Source organism: Corythoichthys intestinalis, chromosome 13, assembly GCF_030265065.1.
Source record: "Corythoichthys intestinalis isolate RoL2023-P3 chromosome 13, ASM3026506v1, whole genome shotgun sequence".
Lineage (NCBI taxonomy): Eukaryota > Metazoa > Chordata > Actinopteri > Syngnathiformes > Syngnathidae > Corythoichthys > Corythoichthys intestinalis.
This window is the reverse complement of record NC_080407.1, coordinates 39,271,549-39,296,996: the sequence shown is the minus strand read 5'-3', so window position 1 is coordinate 39,296,996 and position 25,448 is coordinate 39,271,549. Positions and strand designations below refer to the sequence as shown.

At 39.9% G+C, this 25,448-nt stretch overlaps 2 protein-coding genes across 3 annotated transcripts in view; both read left to right on the top strand.

Moving 5' to 3' along the window:
• The window catches only part of LOC130927694 (E3 SUMO-protein ligase ZBED1-like), a 287,791-nt gene that overhangs the window by 176,291 nt on the left and 86,052 nt on the right, over window positions 1-25,448 (top strand). The gene's annotated exons all lie outside the window — the stretch shown is intronic.
• On the top strand, window positions 450-24,602 carry LOC130927688 (gastrula zinc finger protein XlCGF8.2DB-like). 2 transcript variants are annotated; one of them, XM_057853656.1, is made up of 3 exons: window positions 450-800; window positions 11,703-11,786; window positions 23,151-24,602. In XM_057853656.1, the coding sequence occupies exons 1-3, from the start codon at window positions 674-676 to the stop codon at window positions 24,137-24,139; spliced, it is 1,200 nt and encodes a 399-aa protein (XP_057709639.1). In that variant the 5' UTR covers window positions 450-673; the 3' UTR covers window positions 24,140-24,602. The 2 variants fall into 2 exon arrangements, with proteins under 2 accessions (XP_057709639.1, XP_057709640.1); XM_057853657.1 differs by lacking the exon at window positions 11,703-11,786.

The window sequence follows — 25,448 nt, the reverse complement described above, 5'->3', positions numbered from 1 at the left end:
AGGGTTGTATATACATATATAAAGTATGAACTTCCGGTATCGATATCGGATCAGGATCGCAATATTTGGCCTCGGTATTACTTGGTATCGGATCGAATCCAAATTTACTGGTATTGCCCATCCCTAGTACCAACTCTCTCCCTCTGTTATTTTAATGAAGCGTACCAACTTTCTCAACAACAGAGGGGTGTCCTAACAACTAGCACAAACGAATGGCCCCAATTCTGAACCATTTTGCAGTAAATGAGGGTCTTAGAGGGACGTCATCACTCGAAATTAATATCTCAAGCTCCCCAATTTACCGCAAAATGGACCCGAATTTTTTTGTGCTCTGTTCGTTCTAGTTGTTAGGACACCCCTCTGTTATTGAGAGAGTTGGTACGCTCTATTAGCTGCGGGAGCTAAGCTAAGAAAAAGCTAAGAGTGACTCTTGCGAAATATAAAATGTGCTCAGCAACACGCTGCTTTTTGTGCGGAGTTTAACCCACATTGCGACGCAGGAGGTTCAGAACTACTTAACTGGAACCGTCCAACTTCAAGTGGGCTTTATGCTTGTTGAAGCTTCGGAGCCTAGTTATCTTGGTTTAGCTTAGCTTAGCTTAGCTTTGCTTCCGAACAGAAAAACGTGGTTCGTCGCTTGAACATCAAGTTGGAGCCTCCTAAAGTGTGCAAAATGCGAGCAAGAAGGACGCCAGCCGAAAAGTTAGAGGCGGAACTTTGTGGTGCGAAAGATCAGCAACAACATCAACTATCGAATGCTTGCAAAATGCAAGTAAAAGTTGTTCTTCGCAGGCTACCAGGTTGGTTCACCATTCGGTAAATACAGTAAAATAAAAATTTTTGTCCCCGGGGTATTGAACATCTATCGTTTTGAATCATAAAGATAACCCTTGATTGATCCTCCGGAAGGGAAATTTGGTTAAGGCGGAAAACACTCGGGTGGTTTGAAGTTCCGCTCTTGGACCCAAAATTGGCTAGATTGACTATATTTTGATTTCCAAAAAGAGGACACTCGGCTCGGCCTCGAGATACTTAGGTTTTTATTCATTCTATTTGTTTTATTATTAGAGGTGGGGATCTTGAGCACCTAACGATTCGATTACGAATACAATTCAGAGGCTATGATTCGATTATAAATCAATTATTGGTGCCCCCCCCGCTATTAGCTGCTTTTATTGTTTCATACATTAGTTACAAAAATAGTCCAAAAATCCTCCCAGGCTTAAATAAACTACTATTTCAGTATCAAGTTAACAGTTCAAAATATTAAATAAAATACTCAAGTCACAATTCTGAAAAAAGAGTTTAAAGCTACTTTCAATTAAATTTAATGTTGATAGATTCAAGTCAAAATTTTGCCGATTTAGGAGTATTTAAAAAGTGAATTAGCCTTGCTTGGAAAGTTTGCTACAACAGAGCCTTCCTGAGAAGTCTACTGATTTAAGATGGCGTCTGTTTACACACGCCTGCGAGTCATTTCGCATCTGCATTGTATATAATGTGATATATACCGTAGCATTATGTGGACGTAGTCTTTAGCAACGTGGGCGAAGGTTTCAGCAACTGGGCGTTTTTTTTGTAGCATCTGTCGGCGGTTTATTTGGATGTTTACTCTGGGTCCGTTCCTCATTGCATCCCGAAGACCGTGCTGACTGTGTTTTAGTTCCGCTTTAGTAAGCATTTTTTTAAAAATCGGAATGTGGATGTTTGTGAATCGTTCTCGAATCTTCAGCGGCTGAATCGCGAATAATCTAAGAATCTAAAATTTCACACACCTTTACTTATAATGGAGATAGAGTTGTGTCATTTTTCAATTAACAACAACAAAAAAGTTTCTTCAATCAAAATAAGGCTATCAAACCAGCTCGTTACATTACAGCAAACTAGTCGATTTAACCGTGAAAGAGTGTGTCAGAAAAAAATGGCAATCTTACTTGTCGCACATGTGTTAGTAAATGAAAAAAATACTTGCACTGTCTCCAATTTTAGTCGCAAAAAGCCCCCATTTGGTGGCAGTCTGGAGCCTTGGATTGAAAAACATAATCTTTTTTGATTGAAGCGATTTTTCTTTTGAAAATATTTTTGTCTTTGTTTTGAAGCAACTTATTTTTTGATGGAATTACACACAAATGTCCTTCGTGTCCTATGTGGCCCCAAATCAAGACAACATTCCCTCAATTGAAAAAGTTGTTTCAATCAAGTAAAAAAAAAATCAATCTAGGGCTGTCCTAAATGAGTATTTTTCTCCCCATTTGTCTGCAGACTTTAACGATGAGTCGACTAGTCCAATATATATATATATATATTTGTTTTTACTTATCTTTTAATTAAATTTCTGTTGATGATTATTAATTCACAAAAACATTTTGGAACACTTATTTTTTTTCCCCAAAGTACAAAAACACATAAAATACAAACAATGAGGTCAAATGCTGATGGCATCAACTAGTGCAGAAGAACAGAATGTAAACACTCGGAATACTGTGACTTCACTGTTTACTTTCTCTTTTTGTGGTATGTACTGTATATATTGTTATCCGCATAAATGTCACATATCAATGGAATTAAGTACGTAAAAAAAACCTGAATAAATTTGGAATAAATAAACTGAAAAAAGGGCTACGAGATAAAAGTTGTACTATTGCTTCGAGGAAAAAAAAGTCGCAATATTACTTGACGTACATGCATCTTAGCTGGGAGTTGCGACAAAGCATTAATATAAATTCTCTCTTGATTATAATTTGATGTAGATAAGGCAAAATAATGTGGATTTCCTTATTTGTAAAACCAATTCTAAAACACAAGATGCTTTCAATATTGTTGATTTTAACGGAGGTTGCTTGTTCAGCTACATTAGCCCGACGTAATAATACAACTTTTATTCTCGAACAATTACTTCGAAATGTATTCTCGGAGTAATACTATTACTTTTTAAATAAACGCCGCGTCCGTTAAAATTAACAATATTCAAGGCATCTGGTGTTTTAGAATCGGCTTTTCAAATGATTAAGGACAATATTTTTGCAGAGTTTCCCCTACATAAAAATGATTTATGGTGCACCGCCACACCAAATTAAAAGTCGCCAGGCATTGCAATTGAGATTTTTTTTTTTTTAAAGATTTAAAGATACATTCTAATTTGAACAATTTAAAATGAAGTTTATAGCTCATTTTTACGCACTATTTGGCATAAGTCGTCTGAAATAGCCCGTCAAATATAAATTGTTCCTTTACACACTTTATTTTGAAAATTGCATCGGTTTTCCTGTTGTTGCTCCTAACTACGTCTGCGCGGAGTTGGAAATGGGGAGAAAAAGCTGCAGAAAGGTACTTCAACTTGATGAAAGTACTTCTGCTTTAAGCTTGTGAAAACAACCTCAATGTGGACATCAACGTAAGACTTATGGCGTGCCTTTGATCCAAATTGTCGCGTCCTAGCCTAGCATTTTTTCGGTGCTGACATCACTCGTTGTAATTTCAGATGAATATTCATATGAGAGAATATTATTCAATGTGTATTTATTTATTTCAATTTTTATTAATGTAATTATTTCAATTTTTATTTCAATATTAATTTAAATATTTATTTATTTCAATATATATTTATTTCAAACATTTATTAATTTATTTCAATTTGTATTTATTAGAGCTGTCCCGACTAGTCGACATAGTCGACGTCATTGATGACGTCGACATAGCATCGATGACGTAAATCCGTCGACAAGCACAACATCCCGTCGACAGTTAATGAAGGGTTAAAAAAATATATGCGTGGAAAGTTCAGAATGTCAGACGCTTGGTATGCAAACGGGGAAAGCAGCACAAAGCCAAAAAAGCGCACCAGAGAGTCCAAAACATTGACTTATTTTTAAAGAAACAAAGGAGGTTACACTGTTGTGTCCTGTCTCTTCAATGCCAAGCTTGGCTACACGTCGGCCGTGAATGATAACGACAGGAGATTGTAAGTCCATCTAACTAATTGCATGTTTTATTGAAGTTGCTAAGCCTGTCGCGATATGCAATGAGTCCATTTATCGCATGGTAAATAAAAATGAGGGCGGTCATTTTCACGGCTGCGTTTTATTTTCACGGCTGCGTTTTATCGCTGCGCGCGTGATTGCGTACATTTGTGCGTGCTGATGGCATATGAGACTCCAGTTCTTTTCTCTCCTCAACACGCTGTAGAATTAAAGTTCAGACATACAAAATACGAAAACACATCCATATTATGCACTTTATATGTTAGCCTTGTGACATTGAGGTGAATGGGGGGAAAAATACGACCTACTCTCGCCGGCTATAAAACAGGCAGCCTTCTCCAAAACTTGCAGTTAAAAGGTGACATTTCAAACATGAAAAATCGCTGGTTAACAGCATTTGCAAAAGGAAAAAAATCTATTACTGACACCACATGCAATCACAAAAAGTGTTTGTTTTTTTTGCGGAGTGTAAAGCTTAAATTAGCGGTTTAGTGAACGAACTTCCGGTGAGCATTTCAAAATAAAAGCAGGTCATGTTCGTCATATAAATAATGATTTCTGGAGTTAATCCCACATACTTCAGATTCTACACTAAGAATACCTTTGAAATGACACCCTTTATGAAAAGTCTGATTGGCAATGAATAATAATTATAATACTATTTTATATAGTACTACAGTATACCATCATATTAATGCTAGGTATTTTTTTAAGAATTGTTTTGAATCATGTCGGAAAGGTGAAGTCAGTGTTCTGAATATATTCCATTATTCCATATTCCATTCTTTTGCACAAGTTAATTCTATCAGCATTTGAAGTCATTGTTTATATGTGATTTATTATTGTTATTTATCTGTTTATTTGTACTTTAATAAATAATTTAAGTGTTCCAAAATGTTTTTGTGAATTGATAAGCGTCAACAAAAATTTCATTGGTAAATCAGTTAAAAAAAAAAAAAAAAAAATGTTTTTAATTATAAGATTAGTCGACTAACCGTAAAATTAGCCTGCTGACTTATCGGGAGAAAATTAGTCGTTTGGGTCTTGCGCTCTCGTTCCCTTTGTACTGCATGAAATCATTTTTTTTCTGTCATTGGCTCATCAAACTCTGTGAACTAGGCGGACTTTGATTTGATCAAGTCTCCTTCCTTCCCAACATGGCTAGCCTGATTGCAGTAATAAACTAAACCGCTGTGTTTTGTAAGCCACGTGCCCAGGGTCCAAATTTTCTGCGTCATTATGTTCTGCTAAGTCTCATATGTCTGTTAGTAAATCCAGAGAGAGCTCATGCAGAACCTCAGCCATCGCTGCCATGTTGGGAAGGAAGAAGCAATAGCTTGACTCCATCGACTCAAACCCCGCCCGCCTTAGTAGTTTGATGAGCCATTGACAGATAAAAATTATTTTATGCAGTACAAAGGGAACAAGAGTGCAAGAATAAAATAACTGTTGTAATAAAATAAATATTGGAATGATAAATAAAAATTTTAATCTATATAAGTATTGAAATTAAGAAATGAATATTGAAATAGAAGCATTTTAATGACACATGTATTCATTTATTTAACTTTGTATTTGTTTAATTTTTGCACTTCTGGTCCTCCCTACAAAGCCGTACAGTCGCATGCGAGAGGAGAAAAACACCAGCACCTCTGTGTTTACAGCAAGGGTGTAGGTTTGCATAAGGACGGTAGGGACACAACACGACCAACTTTTTAAAGTGATCCTCTGATTTAAATACATGTAGGCTCTAATAAACCACAATTGTTCTCTTGTACTAAAATATGTTGTTAGAAACACATAAAATGTTAAATCAATGGCAATATTCTATAATATTTAGTCCATATTTTGACCGTTAGTTGGCGCCATGGTTTGCGGGCTCGCAGTGATGACGTAATTGGTATCTTTCCAAATGTGTTCAACAATTGCTTATTGCTGCCTAAACTCGCGAAGTAAAATGCCTTGATGTGCTGCTTTTGGATGCAATTTCCAGTCAAATGGAAAAAAAGGGGAGTAAAGTGAGTGGTCAAGGTGGAATTATTATTTTTAGTGAATAAGTGTGCATAAGTGGAAGCTTCTCCCCATTTTTGGTCCCTGTATGCTTGTATCCTACCCACCACGCGTTACAACTGGCGCCCGAACATTTTTCCTGGATCCTCAGTCAAGTAAGGGCCCCATCGCGTCTGCAATAATGGTTTTGGATCTGTCCATTTATTTTTATTCGTCGGTCACACAGCGGCTTTTCGGATCAGTCTATTTTGTGGAATCGACGGGCTAATCGCGGCTGCGATATTGCAATGGGATCGGTCTAATTCCTGGATCTTCGAGTGAGTAAAAAAACGCGGATTTGGATTATTATTGCTATCTTTTTTGTTGACTATTCTTCTTATTCCCCCAAATCATACTAAATAATTAAAGCACTATGGCACGCTACAGTGATGACAGTGACTGACGTGGACCTTACAACAATGTTGGCGTTCGTCAGGGAACGCGTGTTTGCGTACTGCTGAGCTCCCGAGTGAAGAGTGCTCAAGGTGGAAAAATTATTTTTTGAGAATAAATGTGCATAAGTGGAAGCTTCTCCCCTTTCTGGTACTTTAATACACGTATCCTAGCTACCACGCGTTACAATGTACAAGACCTGGATTACACAAGGTGTGCTCTTTGGCCTGTACTGTATGTAAAGCACACGACAGCTCTGGATGCTAACAATCTACATAATTATATTGGGAAAACGTTTGAAAATGACCTTGAATATCTGCTAATAAAACCGGAGTTCCCGAATCCCAACAGCATGCACTCTCGCTCCCAACCGGACTTCCCAACAGGACTCTCTCACATCACCAGTTTTGCCCAACTTTTGTCTTATCAGGTATTTGCTGCACGGATTTTCCCCTGAAGCTCGTCTTGTGAACAACCGACAGTGCTGTCCTGCTATTCACTTTTCAGATCTGGTTCAAATAGGAAGGGTAGAACTGACGACATGTTGGGAAAGCTAACGAGTGACAAGCTGGAATTTCGGCATTCGGGGCCAGTGACGTCACGCACTGCGACGTAACAAGAATGGCGACCTATCGCTTAAAATAATTTTACAAACTTTATTTAAACAAAAACATTAAGAGGGGTTTTAATATCAAATTATTATAGCTTATACTAACATTTATGTTTTAAGAATTACTTGTCTTAAAAATAGAGGATTCATTTAAGACTCTCAAACTGCCCCCACCAACTTTTACGCAAATTTTTTGCATTATATAATGAATTCAGTTACACAGGTCATTTACATTGCCATCCCATATGTTGTAAGGATAGAATTGACCCTACCATTATTCACTGAATTACTTTCATTTTGTTCAGATTTGAATTGACCCCTTTTCGCTTGCTGAATGCTCCCATTTTTTCCCTCAAACACACGTTTGATTGGCTGTAGACTTGACCCCTCAAAACACAAACACACACGCAATCATAGCCCCGACATAAATACAACGTGCCGCCTCTTCCGCCTCCTTTGAAGACGAGTAATATTACAAGTTTTTTTTCTGCCAGCAGCAGCCACTGTAAGTATTGTAAAAAGTCAATGTTCTGAAGGTGGGGAACACACCACTAATTTTGCTACTGAAAGTCCAACCTGCATGATAGTGTGCATAACGTGTGAATTTCCCCAAACTCCAGTAGGAAGCTGCTTTGAAAGAAATATTCTCCTTTATGTGTTTTCTACTGTTAACGCCAATTCAACTCTAAGAAATTTTGTGAACCAAGGTTTACCCCTTTCTCCCTGATTTTCATTTTTATCTTAACACTCAAAACAAGATGGAGAAATTTATTGGACTAGATTTGAGAAAAAATATCAGATAAAGACGTTATAAATTTGCATTGTGAAAGTTAGAATAAGTCAATACAGATTTATTTTGCATTGATCATTTACCCTATCAATTAATGAAATTCATTTTTGTGAAAATGCAGCCCTGACCCCCGTTCGCCCAATCTGTTTTGTCTTATTCATGTCCTAGCAATATTGAGACCAAACCTACGCCCTTGGTTTACAGTGAAACAAGGTGAGTTTTTTTGCTTCACAAATTGTTGCCACCTGTTTTGGTCTTAAAAGCATTCAGTTTGACTTTTAAATTGTGCAAGAACCCTGCAACAGATTTATTCATCGATTAGTTGTCGCAGCCTTAGGCTCAATGGCTTAGAGCAGGGGTCTCCAAACCGGTCCTCAAGGGCCGCTGTGAGTCCTGGTTTTTGTTCATACCGATCAAGCACAGACCTTTTAACCAATGTGGTTTCTACTACAAGAAGCAGCACCTGACTGCAATCAACTGATTACACTTATAAAGCACCAGATTGGTGAAAAGGTGTGGTCTTGTTTGAAATCCTGCGCCCACTCCGTCCCTATGTGGAATAGTTTGGAGACCACTGGCTTAGAATTTAGAACCCAGTTCAAATTTATTTTCACACTCTGGGGATTACATTTAAAATGGAAACTGTCGGATCTGACATTTTGCAATATTTTAGGTGTTCGTTTCAGAGCGTAAAAGCCATTCATTTGCTGCCCTGCGTGCAGACACAATATATGGCTTCGGCTCTTTTTTTGCTTTTATTCCTATTTCATGTATTTTATGAGACTGTTTTTGTTGATGTCTTCCTGAAATGTGATGTCAAGTAGGACTGTCGCAAACGATTACCGTAAATTCCGGACTATAAGCCGCTACTTTTTTCCCTTCCTCAGTATCCTGCGGTTTATAGTCCAGCGCGGCTTATTTTTTGATTTATTTGGGTTAATAGGTAACACTTTATTTGAGAGCAGCGTCATAAGACCGTCATAATTATAACACTATCAAGGGCATTAATGAATGCTTATAACAGATGTCATTGTCATCCGGCAAAGTATGTCACTAACTCCATTTATGTCCAGCTGGGATCTTTTAAATCTATTAAAAAATGAGATAATTTGCCGATGACACAAAATGACATCCGTCATAAGGATTCATTAATGCTCATGACAGTGTCATAATTATGATCGTCTTATGGCACGACTGTCAAATAAATGTTACCAAATACCATAACTAGCAATTAATGAAACTCGAACAGCAACTGAAGAAATAATTGGCACATAACAGGAATTTTGATTGTTATTTACATCTGTAGCGCTGCAATACATGCTAGGAGGCATGTTGGACAACAACAGTGTTGACGGCAGGTGGCAGCAGAGGTTGACTGTCTCTCCAAGGGAGCAGTGATGTCCAAATGAAGCTTCTTGAAGCAATGGTGGTTCATTTGATCTTATGACGTAATAATTATGACATGACACTATCATGGGCATTACTGAATGCTTATGACAGATGTCATTAAGTGTCATCCGGCATACTATGTCCCTATCTCCATTAATGTTCAGCTCGGATCTTTTACATCCATTCAAAAGTGAGATAATTTGCCGGATAACACTAAATGACATCTTGTGTAAGCATTCATTAATTGTCATAACAGTTTCATGTCATAATTATGATTGTCTAATGACAGTTTTATGGGGCCACTTTCAAATAAAGAGTTACCAAATACTATCTCTAGCAAAAAAATGAAACTGAAACAGTAACTGAAGAAATAATTTGCAGAGAACATGAATTTTGATTGTTATTTACATCTGTAGTGCCTCAATGTATGCTAGGAGGCATGTTGGACGACAACAGTGTTGACAACAGGTGGAGCAGTGATGGGTAAATTAAGCTTCTTGGAGCAATGAAGCTTTTCAGCCCATTGGTTCAAAGCTTCATGGTGGTTCATTTGGTCTTATGACAGTCTTACGGTGCCGCTGTCAAATAAAGTGTTACAGGTGACTATCTTTTGGTGTAAATATTCCATAATACAATGAGGAGTGCTGTGGCTTATAGTCCAGTGCGGCTTATCTGTGAACAAATGCTGTTTTGGTGTCAAATTTCGTGGGTGCGGCTTATAGTCAGGTGCGCCTTATGGTCCAAAAATTATGGTATTTTTCTCCCGATTAGTCTGCGGACTTCTTTAACGATTAGTCAACTAGTCTAACCATTTTTTTAAATAAACTTTTGTACGACTCTTGCAATTACATTTTTGTTGATGATTATTAATTCACAAAACATTTAGGGAAAAAAAAATATTAAAGTACAAATAAACACATAACAATATTACATCACAAAAAATAAGGGTTAAATGCTGATGGCATTAACTAGTGCAAAAGAATAAAATGTAAACAGTTTCGGAACATTGTGACTTCACTTTTCCAAAAGGATTCAAAACAATTATGAGTCTTTTTGTGTATTGTCTATATTGTTCTCAGCAATAGAGTGAGCACAAGCAGAGTAGATAAATGTCACGTTTCACCGGAGTGAAGTACGTGAAAAAAAAACCCTAATGATGCGCAATTATACGATGCTAGGTATTGGGGCCAAATATTTTTTCTAAAAAAAAGAACCATATTAACGGGAAAAAAATCACATTATTACTAAAGATGCACCGATACGTGTATCGGCAGGAGGCGCCGATCTGGCCCGAAATGGTGGTATCGGTATCGGCGAGTACCAACAAAGACGGCGCCGATGCCATTTACCGGTCCATAATTATAAGATTTGACAGCAGCCTTTTTTTCCTCCTGGCGCTCTTTACACTCTGTCACTGTGTTGTGTGATGACACGTGAACACCAAGCAGCTATCGCTATTGGCCTGCTCCAGACCAATGAGAGCGGACCAATAGCCACTCCTAGTCCGAGCAAAACGTGATGCTTAGAGCTGTCAAAATAAACGATTACTGGAGGTGAATAAAATTACTGGGATAGGTTTTTAAACTCGAGTTACTCGAGTATTCGTTTCAGCTCTAGTCACGTTTCACTGGAGTGAAATACGTGAAAAAAAACCTAATGATGCGCAATGATACGATGCTACGTTTTGTGTGATGCCACGTGAACACTAAGCAGCTATCGCTATTGGCCTGCTCCAGACCAATGAGAGTGGGCCAATAGCCACTCTTGACCAATGACAAGGCCGCTTTTTCATATGGAGGAAAACAAACCAGGAGAAATGGCAGCAGTCGGGAAATATTTCAGAATAGAAGTCCCGTCGATTAAAATCAATGGCTGCATGCAAGATTTGCAGCCTGAAAGTTTCACGATGTGGAGTTAAATCAGCCAGTTTCAATACCTCGAACCTGATAAAACATTTGAAGACGAAACGTGAACGAACACAAAGTGTTTGAGCCTGCAAGAGCAGGACTGCTATCCAGAGGAAGGGCGCAGGACCTGAGCAACAATCTCTGGTCAGTTCACTACGTCTACTTTACTTTTATTGTATTTGACTGAAAGAAACGCCGCAGTAATTTGGGACCTGATTCCAAAGTAGGGTTGCCACATTTGAGAAATAAAACTCTGGTGCGCTTTTTCGGCCTTGTGCCGCTTTCCCCTCTTGAATCCCGAGCGTCGGCCATTCTCAACTTTCCACGCATATATATTTTTTAACCCTTTATTAACCGTCGACGGGATGTGTGCTCGTTAGCACATTGACGTCATCGATGACGTCGAGTACGTCAACTAGTCGCTCTCATGTCGAGCCCATTGAATTAATTTGAATTGGATCGGATGACAACAAAGCATGAATAAACAAAAGAAAATTGGCAAGGAAAGAATTTAACAGAAAACAAATTTGGGGACAAGTTTGCAAATGAAATAAGATTTGGCCCATGTGTTTGTGGTCTTGCAGATCTATATGTCAGCCAAGACCATCGTCCTGAGCACCAAGAGTCTGCATGCATCAAAGAGGAGGAAGAGTTCAGACCCATCCAAGGTCATTTTAAGTTTTTTTTTTCTTCAGATGAGGAAGAAATCAAATATGGTACCTTGTCATAAGTACGGAAATGTCTTTGTCTAATATAGTGGCTTTGCTTACTCAGTAGCTGTGCAATGGACTCGTGAACCGACGTAAGGTTTGCACCATGGCATCAACTTGACTTCAAAGTAGTCCCGGGGATACGACGTACCTAACTTACCCGATTTCGACTTTACGATGAGGAAGTCTTGTCTGCCATTCTGTCTTAAGTTGTGCTTGTAAACTACCTAGTTCTTGCCATGCCTATTTTTGATTAAGGTTGTCATACTGTCAGAATCTCATACCGGCACATGCCTGTTCCCTTTTAACATGTTTTTTTTTTCTCGGGAGCCCCAGCTGTAACATGGATGCGTCCCATTCATGACAGAAAACAAATATAAATATGAAAAAGTTTTTAAAATGCAGAATCTAAAGATAATCATGGGTTTTAGTCGGGGGTCGGGAACCTTTTTGACCGAGAGAGCCAAAACACCCAACATATTTTAAAAAGAGCACTGTTTCTTTCGTGAACTCATTTGAATGAATCACACGGAGGGAGCGTGGTCACACTCTGCTTTTACAAGTAGTCGCAGAGTTGCGAAAGAAATCTCGATTAAACAAAGTTTAACATCTTTACTTAGAATGTTACAATCAATGCACTCTCAACACTTGGAAGATAACAGTGCCTCTCGGAGTAGCCATTTAATAAGTCTCGCTCTCTTCTGGAAGTGGCCTGGAAGTCCTTTTCTTCTGATGTATTTTCCCTTGGCAAACCAGCTCTCGTTACATTACAGCGAACTAGTCAGTTAACCATGAAGGAGTGCGAGTAGATAAAAAAACTCGCTCAGGCTTTAATTTTAGTCGCAAATTAGGGGGCAGTCTGGAGCCCTGGATTGAAAGTGATTTTTCTTTTAGAAATGTTTTTTCTTTGTTTGAAGTAACTTAATTTTTTGGATTGAACAATCAAAAAGTTGTTTCAGTCCCCAAATAACTTCACTTCAATCTAGGGCAGTCCTAAACGATTATTTTTCTCCCGATTAGTCTGCACTTTAACGATTGGTCGACCTTTCTAATAAGGTTTTTTTTTTTTGTTTTTTTTTTTTAACATCTTGCAATTACATTTTTGTTGACGATAGTTAATTCACAAAACATTTTGGAACACTTAAATTCTTAAAGTACAAATAAATGACAAACAATGAGGTCAAATGCTGCTGGCATTACACTGAAAACAGGTAATTTAGTCATCAGCCAATCAAACGTGAGTTTGGGGGGAAAGAATGGTGTCACTGAACTTAATGAAAGTAATTTACTTAATAATGGTTGGGTCAATTCTATCTTTACAAAATATGAGAAGACAATCTAAATGACCTCTATAAATGAACTCATTATATTATGCAAATAAGGTTTCTTAAAAGTTGGTGGGGACAATTTGAGCATCATGAAAAGTTCCTAGTGTTATGTCTCTACCGTCCCTATGAAAACCTATGCCATTGGTCCATTAACAGAAGGACTATTCTTGTTGTGTTAATGTAGTACATACTAGTATTAGGGCCAAATGAAAGAAAAAAGGACCACGAGATGTTAGTAGTACTATTGCTACAAGGAAAAAAAGTTGTATTATTACGTAGGGTAATGTAGCTGTAATCAGTTACGCATTTTACGTACATGTACTGCAGCTGAGAAGTAAAATGCGGACCGGATTTTAGGGAACCGAAGAAAAAACTGGAATGGATTATGTAAATTGGTGCGCTGGAAAACCCAGACTTTAAAAAAAACTGGATCGGAAGTCTGGATCGGAATTTTTCCCGTGTTCTGATCCGATACCGATGCGCATTTTTTTGCCCATATCGGCATCCGATCCGATCCATATATCGGATTGGGACATCTCTACTTCTGACTAATGATCGCCTCTTTCCCAGACCGATTGTCTACCTTGCACAATTCACATTGGACAAGGTGTTACATGCACTGGTGCAATACAACTGAATTGCAATACAACTGAAGTGCAATCCAACTGAAGACAGGGAAGTGACAGCTGCACTACTGGAAGCTGGTCTTGTCAGCCGTGGGGAATTGGCGGCGGTGATGTTCGACGACCTGAAAGATAAGCTGCCGCTCGTCTTCGTCCTTCATCAGGCACTGGTTGAAGTCGGTCGTCAGCTTCACCGCTCACTCGGCAACATCATTCACCGACTTCAGCTCGGACACGACAACTGGAACTTCCCGCAGATCCGCGACTGTAGCTGGGAGAGGCAGCTTCAGGCAGTGGAACAGGTTCTGCGACCTCCGGGTGATGAAGTCGCCCAGGTCAGCCCTCTTGAGTGTAAGGGGCCTTCTTCCTTCCACACGCCGCAGTTCCTTCCCTTTGTCCTGAGCCTCGTAGAGGTTGTGCAGCATCTTGGCCTTCTCTTCCTCGGTCTTGGTTGAAAACACCGCCAGGGGGGCTAAGTCCTCGCTCAAGTACCAGAGATGCCCACGGAACTTCTTGAGAGCAGCCGAGCCGACTTCACTGTCAGCAGCTGTGTATCTGTCCAGCTCCTCGCACATCTCCAGGTCGTTCACAGGTGCATTGACGGTCACTGGAGCTTCGAACCACCGCTTGAGGTAGACCGTCAATGCGAACATCTTGCGCAGAGCTCTTGCTTCATGTGGAGTAAGTTGGAACTGCTTCCGGAAGATGTAGATTTTCAGCGAGTAGATGCGTTTGGCCATCCATCCAGCCCGGCCGGTTTAAGCGGACAACTTCTGTCCCGGGGCCCGTGAGGAAGAAGCGGGCGAGGAGGAGGAACACGCAGTAGTCGTCCCTGTGGTGGGTGGTCTCTAGCTGGCTGTTGATAAACCCGACAACTTCGTCCTTCTTGAGATGCACCCACTCGGAAGGTTTTCGTTCGGCCCGTCGTCAAAGGGAGATGCCTTCGAGTGGTCCAGAAAATTCCATTCTGCATTGAAGCGGACGAACAGGGAAATATCAGGGCCAGAGGATCGGAAGAATAGGTCGAAGACAGCCGCCATGACCAGTTCCATGCTATGATCGCTTGAAAGTGTGATTTTCTCGAAGTAAAGTCACATTCTATCAGAAAAAGACTTGCTTAAACCACGTCCCACGTGATAAGGCTTCCCAAATCCGATGAGTTTTTCAAAATCGGTGATATTTGGGGGGAAAATCCCCCCCCCCCCCCACCCCCCTCCCTTTGAGTTTAAGATAGCTTTTCTGGATTGGCCACTGTCAACACCAGGTCAAGGCAACACCGCATACGTTCTATGCATGTGAGTGCAAATGGACAGATCAGGATGACGCCCCTACCCGGCTGGCCCCTGTATACGGCATAGCAGACATTACATGTGCTCTGACGGAACCCGAAATATTAAGCGATCATTGTGAATTTCTTCTCACAGTACTTTGGCAAGAAGTGGAATGCATTGAGAGGGTGTGCGAGATGAGTTTCCTGGATTCACTTTTTTGGGACACCCTAACGTATATGTAAACTAAAGTGCAATCACATTCGTAAATGAATGGCTTCTGGTTTTTGAAATGTAAATAAACCAATCAATCTATTGTGATAAAACAACAAAATTGCTATCACTGCATTAACCATTAAAGTGAAGTCTAACTGTAACTAGTCTTGAAACAAATCTGAATAAGGAAAAACATTGCAGTGAAATAATGCAAACTGGTTAAATGGAGATCTGTCATGACAGAACATTGCTTCAATGATAATCTGGCGCCATCTAGCGTCATGAATGGGTATAATGTCTAGACCGCTAATATAAGACGACCTACTCTTTTCAGTCTTATTTCCATGCAAAAAAACACAGTCTTATATTCGGTTTCCTTTGTTATGGTTCCTCCTGGGAAACAAAATGTGGGGGGGGAAAATTGTCATGATATGACGCAATTTTGCCGTGACACAACATGGTGAGGTGGTCCGACTCCGGTGCAGCCTACCACCACGGTTTCAAAAAAATCCTAGGGTCAACCCTGGATCCACTTGTATCCTTGCTCATTCCTCATGGGCAAAGGCCTCCAGTTCATTAACATTTTTGGGCTTGCGTGCTGTAACTGCCTTCTTCAAGTACCACCGAAGATTTTCAATGGGATTTAAGTATTGTGATTGCGATGGCCACTCCAGAATCTTCCAGCACTTTTTTTGCAACCAAGATGTGGTAGATGTTCAGGTATGCTTAGGATCATTGTCCTGTTGGAAGGTCCAACCTCACCCAAGCCTCAGCTTTGTCAATGACTGCATGAAATTTGAATCTAAGATTGAACTTAATTCATAATACCTCGCACACGCTGAAGATTCCCTGTAGCTGAAGAAGCAAAAATACCCCAGTGCATGACTGGCCCCCCACTGTGCTTCACAGTAGATAGGGTGTTCTTTTCTTTATAGGCATCATTCTTTCTCCTCCACACGTACCGTTGATCCATTGGCCCAAAAAGTTCGTTTGGTCTCATCACTCCAGAGAACAGTATCCCAAAACCTTTGTGGTTTGTCCACTTGGTTTCTGGCATACTTCTTGTGATTTGGAATCAGCGGGGCGGGGGGGGGGGGGGGGGGGGGGGGGGGGGGCTGGCAGTTCTTGTATGGAACCCATCATTTTGCAGTGTGTGTTTTATTGTCTGGGATGAAACCTGAATACCTGCCTATGACACCAAACTCACAACGAGATCAAAAGAGGCCCAAAGCCTCAATGTTAACTGTGGCAATAAGTGGCAAATACACAAGAATGTGTAACATTTTACTGAAACATTTATCTAATAGAAATAAAAAATTTTGGTATATATAGGCAGATAGGTTTTTGTTCTGCCTTTGGCAATATGTGTTAAAGCAGGGGTCCCCAAATTTTTTCCTGTGAGGGCCACATAACTTTTCCCTTCTCTGATGAGGGGCCGGGGTCAGTTTGTTACAGAAAAAGTGTGACGATTGCAGAAGTGCATAAATGTAAAAAAATATTTTTCAGAGAGCCACAATCAAATAACCCTTTCTGGATTCTTTATAATAATAATAATAATTAATAATAAAAACACTATTAATTAAATAGATAATAACCAAATAACCCTCTCTGAATTCTTCAAGGAAAAGGCCAGAAAATAAATAACACGATTGAGAAAAAAAAAAAAATTCAAAATGGCCGGACCAAATGTGGAGGCGGGCCGTATTTGGGCCGCGGGCCGCAGTTTGAGGACTGCTGGAGTGCGCATACACCCAAAGAAGAAATGCCGCATCCAAGTGAGTGAGAGAGGGAAACACTTCTACGAGCCTACGTTCTTTGTTAATGTTAATATCTACAGAGGCAACGCCTGTATGTATCATCTTTTGTGTTGTTGTTGTTGTGTTTCCACTCACGATCGGACACTTAAATCCAGTTGTGTAGTGGTTTGAACGATGTGCTAATGCTAGCGAACGAATGCTAACCATACTGTTATTAGCAGCTAATCATCGCTGATTTACTTTGATGCAAACCTGTTTGTTATTGGGGACGAAATTGATTTGTTTCATTTCTATTCTTAGTTTCACTCTTCAAGTGATGGTTGAATAAAGTCAGCAAATTATACCAACGTCTTCTGCATCGTCATTTGGGAGTTTAGCTAGCTGTATAGCCGGGACTTTTATTTTTTATTTTTATAAAGAGGACTGAGCCTTAGCCTCTCTGTGAGGACAGCGCAATCGTATTCCCTCCCGATGCAGTTATCTCCACCTTGCAATGACTGCAAGTCGCTTTGTTGTAATTTTTCCTCGTGAAGTGAAGACACACTTTCGAGCGTTTGAACCTACGTGCTGTCATTGTTATGCTTATGGCTGCAATGCTCGTGCTTACCCGTCGTAACCTTTCATTTTCACACTCTTTCCTGGTGAAGTGTAGTCAAACTTTGGAGCGAGTGGTTCTTGGCGCCATGCTAGTTTGATGCGTCTGGACAACAACACACGTCACGACGCAATACACGTCTTTAGGAATCGTTAAAGGGATCGTTAAGGCTTTTTCATTGTGATGTCGAGGCCTCGAAACACTCGGAACCGGTTCCGAATTGGAATCGGATTTCGATTCCCATCCCTAGTCACACCAAAGTAGAAGCCGCTATTCCCTGCAAATAGGATATTTTTTGGGGGGGGGGCCTTTCAAACTAGCTATTAGAATTAGAGCTAATATTAGAATTTCCCCCTACTTGAAATGCGTCCGTTAACAGAAGGACTATTATTGTTGTGGTAATGTAGTACTATTCAATTCAATTTCAATGTATTCACACACATATTCAAAAAGTGTACATCATCTCCTAATGCTGAGCTAGGATCATGTGTGAGTCTGGTCTCATAAAGAAGTTACTCAAAGCTTAGAGCCAGGAGCCTGCGTACATTAAGACAAGCATAAGAAAAATTATAAGAGCAGAAAGGGTGAATTGTCGCATATTATGGTATCCCCATGCAATAACATACAAACAATAACATTAAACACTAAATACAAACACACACACAAATAAATACTTCCATAGAAGAGAAGAATTTATAACCTTTTTAGCATCGTTTCAAAGTTGGAGATGGATTTTAACCCTTTTAGCTTGTCATCGAGCTTATTCTAAATTAGGGCCAAATAAAAGAGAGAGAAAAAGGACGACGGCATGGAAGTCGTACTATTGCTAAGACAAAAAGGCCTATTATTATGAAGGGTAACGTAGCTGTAATTAGTTACGCGTTTTACGTACATCTACTGTAGCTGAGAGCTACGACATTAGCCTGGCTAATGAAATATTTCAAATAGATCTTTGTTATGGGTCTTTTTGGGGGGAAAATCTCATCTGTCGTGATATGACCCAATTTCTACATGGCACCACATGGTGAGGCTGTCCGACTCCGATGCAGCCCGCTGCCACAGCCTCAAAAAATCCTAGGGGGAAACCCTGGATTTATTCATTTGATTTATTATTGATACTTCATTTGGGGTCATTCTTGAGTCACTTCGTTTTCAGCAGAGGAGGGTAGAGTAGACAAAAATTTGACTCAAGTAAAAAGTATTTGGTGAAAAAAATACTCATGATTAAAATTGTAACTGCTTACTTTTTTTTTTTTTAATCGAGAAACAATAATAATAAAACTAGGCCTGCAAGCAGGACTGAACGGGCCCTCGCACTTTGGCGCAACTCGGACGTCACGCAGGTCGGGGTGGTGGCAGACAGCCCCCCTCTAATCATTAAAATGAGAACCTAAAATGCTTTAAACTCGCTTTTTTTGGGATGAGAAATTGTTTTGAGTTTTCAAGCATGCAATGGCCACAAATTCTGCTGCCACTAGTTGGCGCTACAGAGTCGATGCAAATGACCACTACTGGTCTCTTCAGGGTAAGACTCTCACCAAGCATGTGAAATTTGGAGCAGCTATCATGTATATCTGCCAAGTTATGACTGTTCAAAATGTGTGGACAGACAGAATGGTGACAGTCATTATCACTTTCCTGTTGGACCCTTCTGCTTAGAGGTGTGCAAAATTTCCGATTCTTAGATTATTCGCGATTCGGCCGTGGAAGATTCGAGAACGATTCACAAACATCCAAATTCCGATTATTGAAATATGCCAAGTAAAGCGGAAGTACAACACACTCAGCGCGCCGCGCGGTAAATGAGCAACGGAGCGAGAGTAGCTAAACATCATGCTTCTCATTACCCGGCCCCTCGGGTAATGCCAATGCTCAACTCACGGCTCTAGCTCAACTCATGCCACGAGATAAAAAAACACAACAACACACCTGAAGCTGCTACAAAAGTATGTCATCCACAAAATGTTACGGTTGATATCATTTATATAAGACGAGATGCACTACGGTAGCAGTAGCGTTTGCAGCACATCTACAAAAAGCTAGATGCAGACGTAGTAAACGGCCGCCATCTTAAAGCAGTACACTTCTCTGCAAGGCTGTTGTAGCGAACCTTCCAAGCAAACCTAATTAACTTTTTATCTAAAATACTCCTAAATCGGTAAAGTATTGACTTGAATCTATCTTTAAAATAGTTTTAAAACTTTCACATGTCGAAAGTTGACAAAAGGGAAATTATGGATTAACGGGAGCAATTTTAACAACTTTAACGGTTGATTCACAACATTAAATTAATTGAATGTAGTTTAAAGCTGCTGATACAGAATGGGGACTGGAGTTTTTTTATTTACTGTTATTTTTGTATATTTGTTTACTGCTATATGTTAACTTGATACTGAAATAGTAGTTTGGTTTAGCCTGAGAGTATTTTTGAACAATTTTGGAACTAATGTACAAAACATTAAAAAAAAAAAAAAAAAAAAAAGGGGGCGGGGGGGTGCATCAATAATCGTTTTAGAATCGAATCGGACCATCTGAATCGTAATCGTAATCGAATCGTTAGGTGCCCAAAGATTCCCAGCTCTATTTCTGCTTCAACCAAACCTCAATCATTTTCATCAGGCATCTGAACACATGTCTTAAGGCTTATGCAGGCCTTATGCAGGTTTGAGGTAGATTGGTTTTTTCCCTTTAGAGGAGGAGTGTGCCCCGTAAAAAAGGGCATTTCCTGTTCCCACTAGGAGACGCCAGGTACAAATGGTAAATTTTCAATCCAGTCCTGCTCAGGCTAGTATACCTCATACACATGCCAGATTTAAAATAGATTGAACGTTGTATGAGGGAGTTATCAGTAATTTTCCGAATTCGTTGTTTTGGCGAAAAAATGGCCTGACTTTGGCAACCCGCCCAGGTCAGGCCCGTGAATGAAAACACACCATTTTGATAACTTAGGATTTCATATGCCTCATGAACAGTCTCGCCAATTTTGAGGATGATCAAACTAATTCCCTAGGTGCCAAGGTCTCAAATGTGCCCACTGTAAATCGATAAAAATTTCACATTCAATCCAAAATACCCGATTTCCTGTTGGGTTTGGAATACGCACGCAAGAGACTTTTTGGAGCAGTTTTGTACAACGTATTGACTCTCTGAATTTCATCCCTCTACGTTGAAAAAACCTAAATGGAGAGGCATTTTTGAAAATTTCAAGGGGGCGCCACTGAGCCATTTTGTTACATGTTTTCGTAACGTTGCAAGATTATCGAACGTTACGCAAAGCCGAATGTAAGTGCAAAGTTTTGTGAGTTTTCGTGCATGTTCAAGCCTCCAAATGTAAATTCCTACTGTGAACTGATAAAAATTTCACATTCGATCCAGAATACCCGATTTCCTGTTGGGTTTGGAATAGGGTTCAAGAGAATTATTGAAGCAGTTCTGCAAAAGGTATCGACTCCCAAAATTTCATTGCTCTACGTTAAAAAAACATAATAGGAAATGCCTTTTTGAAAAATTCAAGGGGGCGCCACTGAGCCATTTTGTTACATTTTTTTGTAACGTCACAAGACTATTGAAATCCACGCAAAGCCGCATGTATGTGCAAAATTTGATGAGTTTTCGTGCATGTTCAGGCATCCAAATGTAAACTGTATGGATAAATGGATAAAAACTTCACATTCGATCCAATATACCCGATTTTCTGTTGGATTTGGAAAATGGGTGTAAGTGACTTTTTGGAGCAGTTTTGCATAAGGTATGGACTCCCCAAATTTCATTGCTCTACGTTGAAAAAACCCAATAGGAAAGGCCATTTTTAAAACTCCTTTCTGTCGCCACTAGTTGGCACTGAAGAGTTTATGCAAATGACCCCTACAAGACTCTTCAGGGTATGACTCTCAACAAGCACGGGAAGTTTGGCGCAGATATGTTGTATATCTGCCGAGCTATGACTGTTCAAAGTTTTTGGCGAGACAAATTGTTGACGGTCATTTTCACTTCCGATTTGGACCTCTCCCCTTCAACTAAACCTCAGTATTTTTCATCAGGCACCTGAACACATGTCATAAGGCTCCCCTGATGCAGGTTTGAGGTCAACGGATTTTTTTCCCTTGGAGGAGGAACCGGTCTCGTTAAAAAAAGCATTTCCTGTTCCCACTAGGGGGCGCTACGCCTAATGGGAAATATTTCAATGCACTCATGTTAAGGGTGGGATGCCACACATACATGCCAGATATGAAAAAGATTGAAGGTAATGTCAAGGAGCTATTAGTCATTTACTGAATTTCTCATTTTGCCGAAAAAATGGCCGACTTTGGCACCACGCCCAGGTGAGACCCGTGAATGAAAACGCACCATTTTAAAACTTAAGATCTCATATGTCTCCTGAACAGTCTCACTAGTTTTGAAGATGATCCAACTAACTCCCTCGGCGAAAAGGTCTCAAATGTGCACCCTGTAAATCGATAAAAAATTTATATTCAATCCAAAATACCCGATTTCCTGTTGGGTTTGGAATATGGGTTCAAGAGACTTTTTGGAGCAGTTTTGCACAAGGTATCAACCCCCCAAATTTCATTGCTCTACGTTAAAAAACCTAATAGGAAACGCCTTTTTTAAAAATTCAAGGGGGCGCCACTGAGCCCTTTTGTTACATTTTTTTGTAACGTCGCAAGATTATCGAAATCCACGCAAAGCCGCATGTATGTGCAAAATCTGGTGAGTTTTCGTGCATGTTCAGGCCTCCAACTGTAAACTGTACTACAAATGGATAAAAATTTCATATTCGATCCAAAATACCCGATTTTCTGTTGGATTTGAAAAATGGGCGTAAGAGACTTTTTGGAGCAGTTTTGCATAAGGTACGGACTTCCCAAATTTCATTGCTCTATGTTGAAAAAACCCAACAGGAAAGGCCTTTTTTAAAACTCCTTTCTGTCGCCACTAGTTGGCACTGTAGAGTTGATGCAAATGACCCCTACAAGACCCTTCAGGGTATGACTCTCAACAAGCACGGGAAGTTTGGCGCAGATATGTTGTATATCTGCTGAGTTATGACTGTTCTAAGTTTTTTGCGAGACAAATTGTTGACGGTCATTTTCCCTTTCCTGTTTGGACCCCTCCGCTTCAACGAAACCTCAATATTTTTCATCAGGCGCCTGAAGACATGTCTTAAGGCTCCCCTGAAAAATTAATGAATAAATGAATAAATAAATAATAATAATCCTTTGCAAAACAATAGGGCCTTCGCACGCTTAGTGCTCGGGCCCTAATAATCCTTTTCAAAACAATAGGGCCTTCGCACGCTTAGTGCTCGGGCCCTAATAAATAAAATTGCTAGTGCTTGCGCCTGAAGGATGAGGGCGTGTCAGTTCACGATGACTAACAACCAATTGGTGCATAGCTGTCATGGGAATGACAGCCCGGAATGAATGTTACATGCGCGTATATACACTCACCCTCTCTCAGCCAGTCTATCCTCACGGCCTACCAGCCAGATAGAGGGTCTATAAAATATATCATTGGTCTTCTTGTGTCTTGCAGGTTTCAGCAAATATCTTGGTCCTGATACACAACAGCTAAAGAGAGAAGTACAACATCCAATCAAAAAGGAGGAGGTAGCGCTGCCATACGTTAAAGAGGAGGATGATATCACCATGTCGAGTGGTGAGCCCTCGAATGGCGAGGATGGTCCGAGTGAGGTTAGCAGAGGGACTGAGCCTCAAAGCGGCAGCAGCAGCTCAACAAAAGGACACATTTTCATTGCACCATCAGATAGAAAAGGCACCACGTCACATTCCCCTTACAAAGATGGTGGTCAGAAGAAATCTCACGGTGACGGCCAACTCTGCAAATGCTCTCAGTGTGGGAAAACCTTTCCTAATAACTATGCTTGTCGTAAGCATATGAGGAGCCACACTGACGAAAAACCTTTTGTCTGCTCAGTTTGTGGTCAAAAATTCACTCAGAAGAGAAACTTGATAAGTCACGCTAGAACACACACTGGTGAAAAACCTTTTTCCTGCTCAGTTTGTGGAAAAAGATTCACTCAGACGAGCAACTTAAACACACACACAAGAACCCACACTGGTGAAAAACCTTTTTCCTGCTCAGTTTGTGGAAAAAGATTCACTCAGAAGGGCGCCTTAAACACACACACAAGAACCCACACTGGTGAAAAACCTTTTTCCTGCTCAGTTTGTGGTCACAGTTTCACTAACAAGAGAAACTTAGAAACACACACGAGAACCCACACCGGTGAAAAACCTTTTTGCTGCTCAGTTTGTGGTCAGGGATTCACTTCAAAGAAAATCTTAAAAGTACACACAAGAACCCACACTGGTGAAAAACCTTTTTCCTGCTCAGTTTGTGGTCAGGGATTCACTCACATTCACCACTTCAAAGTACACACAAGAACCCACACTGGTGAAAAACCTTTTTCCTGCTCATTTTGTGGTCAAAGATTCACTCAAATTCACCCCTTAAAAGTACACACAAGAATCCACTCTGGAGAAAACCTTTTTCTTGCTTAGTTTGTGGTCAAGGATTTGATCACAAGGCTCGGATTAAGAGACACGTGTGTGTTGATGTGAGAAGCAGTGGCCGATGACTCTTTTGCCTGTTATCCATCCATCGTCATCCAGGACGATTGTATTCTGGAGAGCTTCCTCAAATCCTGTTGAGGATTGTCACTTGTATGATGTGGATCCACACTTTTGCCAAAAGTATTGGCTCACCTGATTTAACTCTCAAGTTGGGTGACATTTTTATACAATACTCTCCCTCTTTCAAACTACACTTTTCAGAATTAATATTTGAAACAGTAGACCCCAAATTACAAAAATTCTAAATCATTCATCAATAATATAATTACATAAATATATAGAATTATGATTGACTTGCAAATATTTGTTTTTTGGGGGAGGGGTGATAATATATAATTTTAAAAGTTACTATTACTACTCTTGATTGACAGTGACATGTTACGACGGAGTAATGGGGCCAAATAAAGGGGGGGGGGGGGGGTGACAACGAGATTGAAGTTATACTGTTACTACAAGAAAAAAAGTCATATTATTACGTAGGGGTAATGTAGCTTGTAGTTGACCAAAGATACACAAGGACACTGGTGTTTCAACTTAGGTGAACATTAAATGAAGTAAAGTCACAAAAGAAAACCAATATAACAAAATATCTTGGACCCAACATAAACGAGGCCAACATAACAAAAGGCTTCAACCAAACTGACCTGCAGACCCATTTCTGGGGCTGCTTAAATAAGGATAGACTCCTAACTACCACCTGAGGGAGGCATGACAACCAATTAAGCAAACAATGTCTTAACAACAGATGGAAAAATTACATACATTAACTTAGAATAATCATCAACTAATGTGCATTTAAATAATCAGTGAAATTTTTACCCCAAACCATATTTAAATCAACTTAAATATTCCCCCTCCAGAATAGTAGGTGCCAGATCTTTAACAGCTGTGGTCGCTACCTCAAATTAGAAGAAGAAAATAATCAGATCCCATAAGCATTCAAACAAACTTTAACCAAAGTGTACATGTCCAAAAGAATATCACATAAACAACTAAATCTTGAAACACTAAATGGTGGTGGTATTGGTAGCCACCACATAACTGAATAAGGGGCTACGCACTTTATATACGTGTTCCTTAGCCGGGAGCTCCGACAAAGCATCAGTAAAATCCTTCCATGGATTATAATTTGATGTAGATGAGCTAAAAGATAATGGATTTCCTTGTTTTGGAAATTGATTCTAAAACACAGCCTCACGAGATGCTTTCATTATTGTTGACTTTAGTGGAAGTGGCA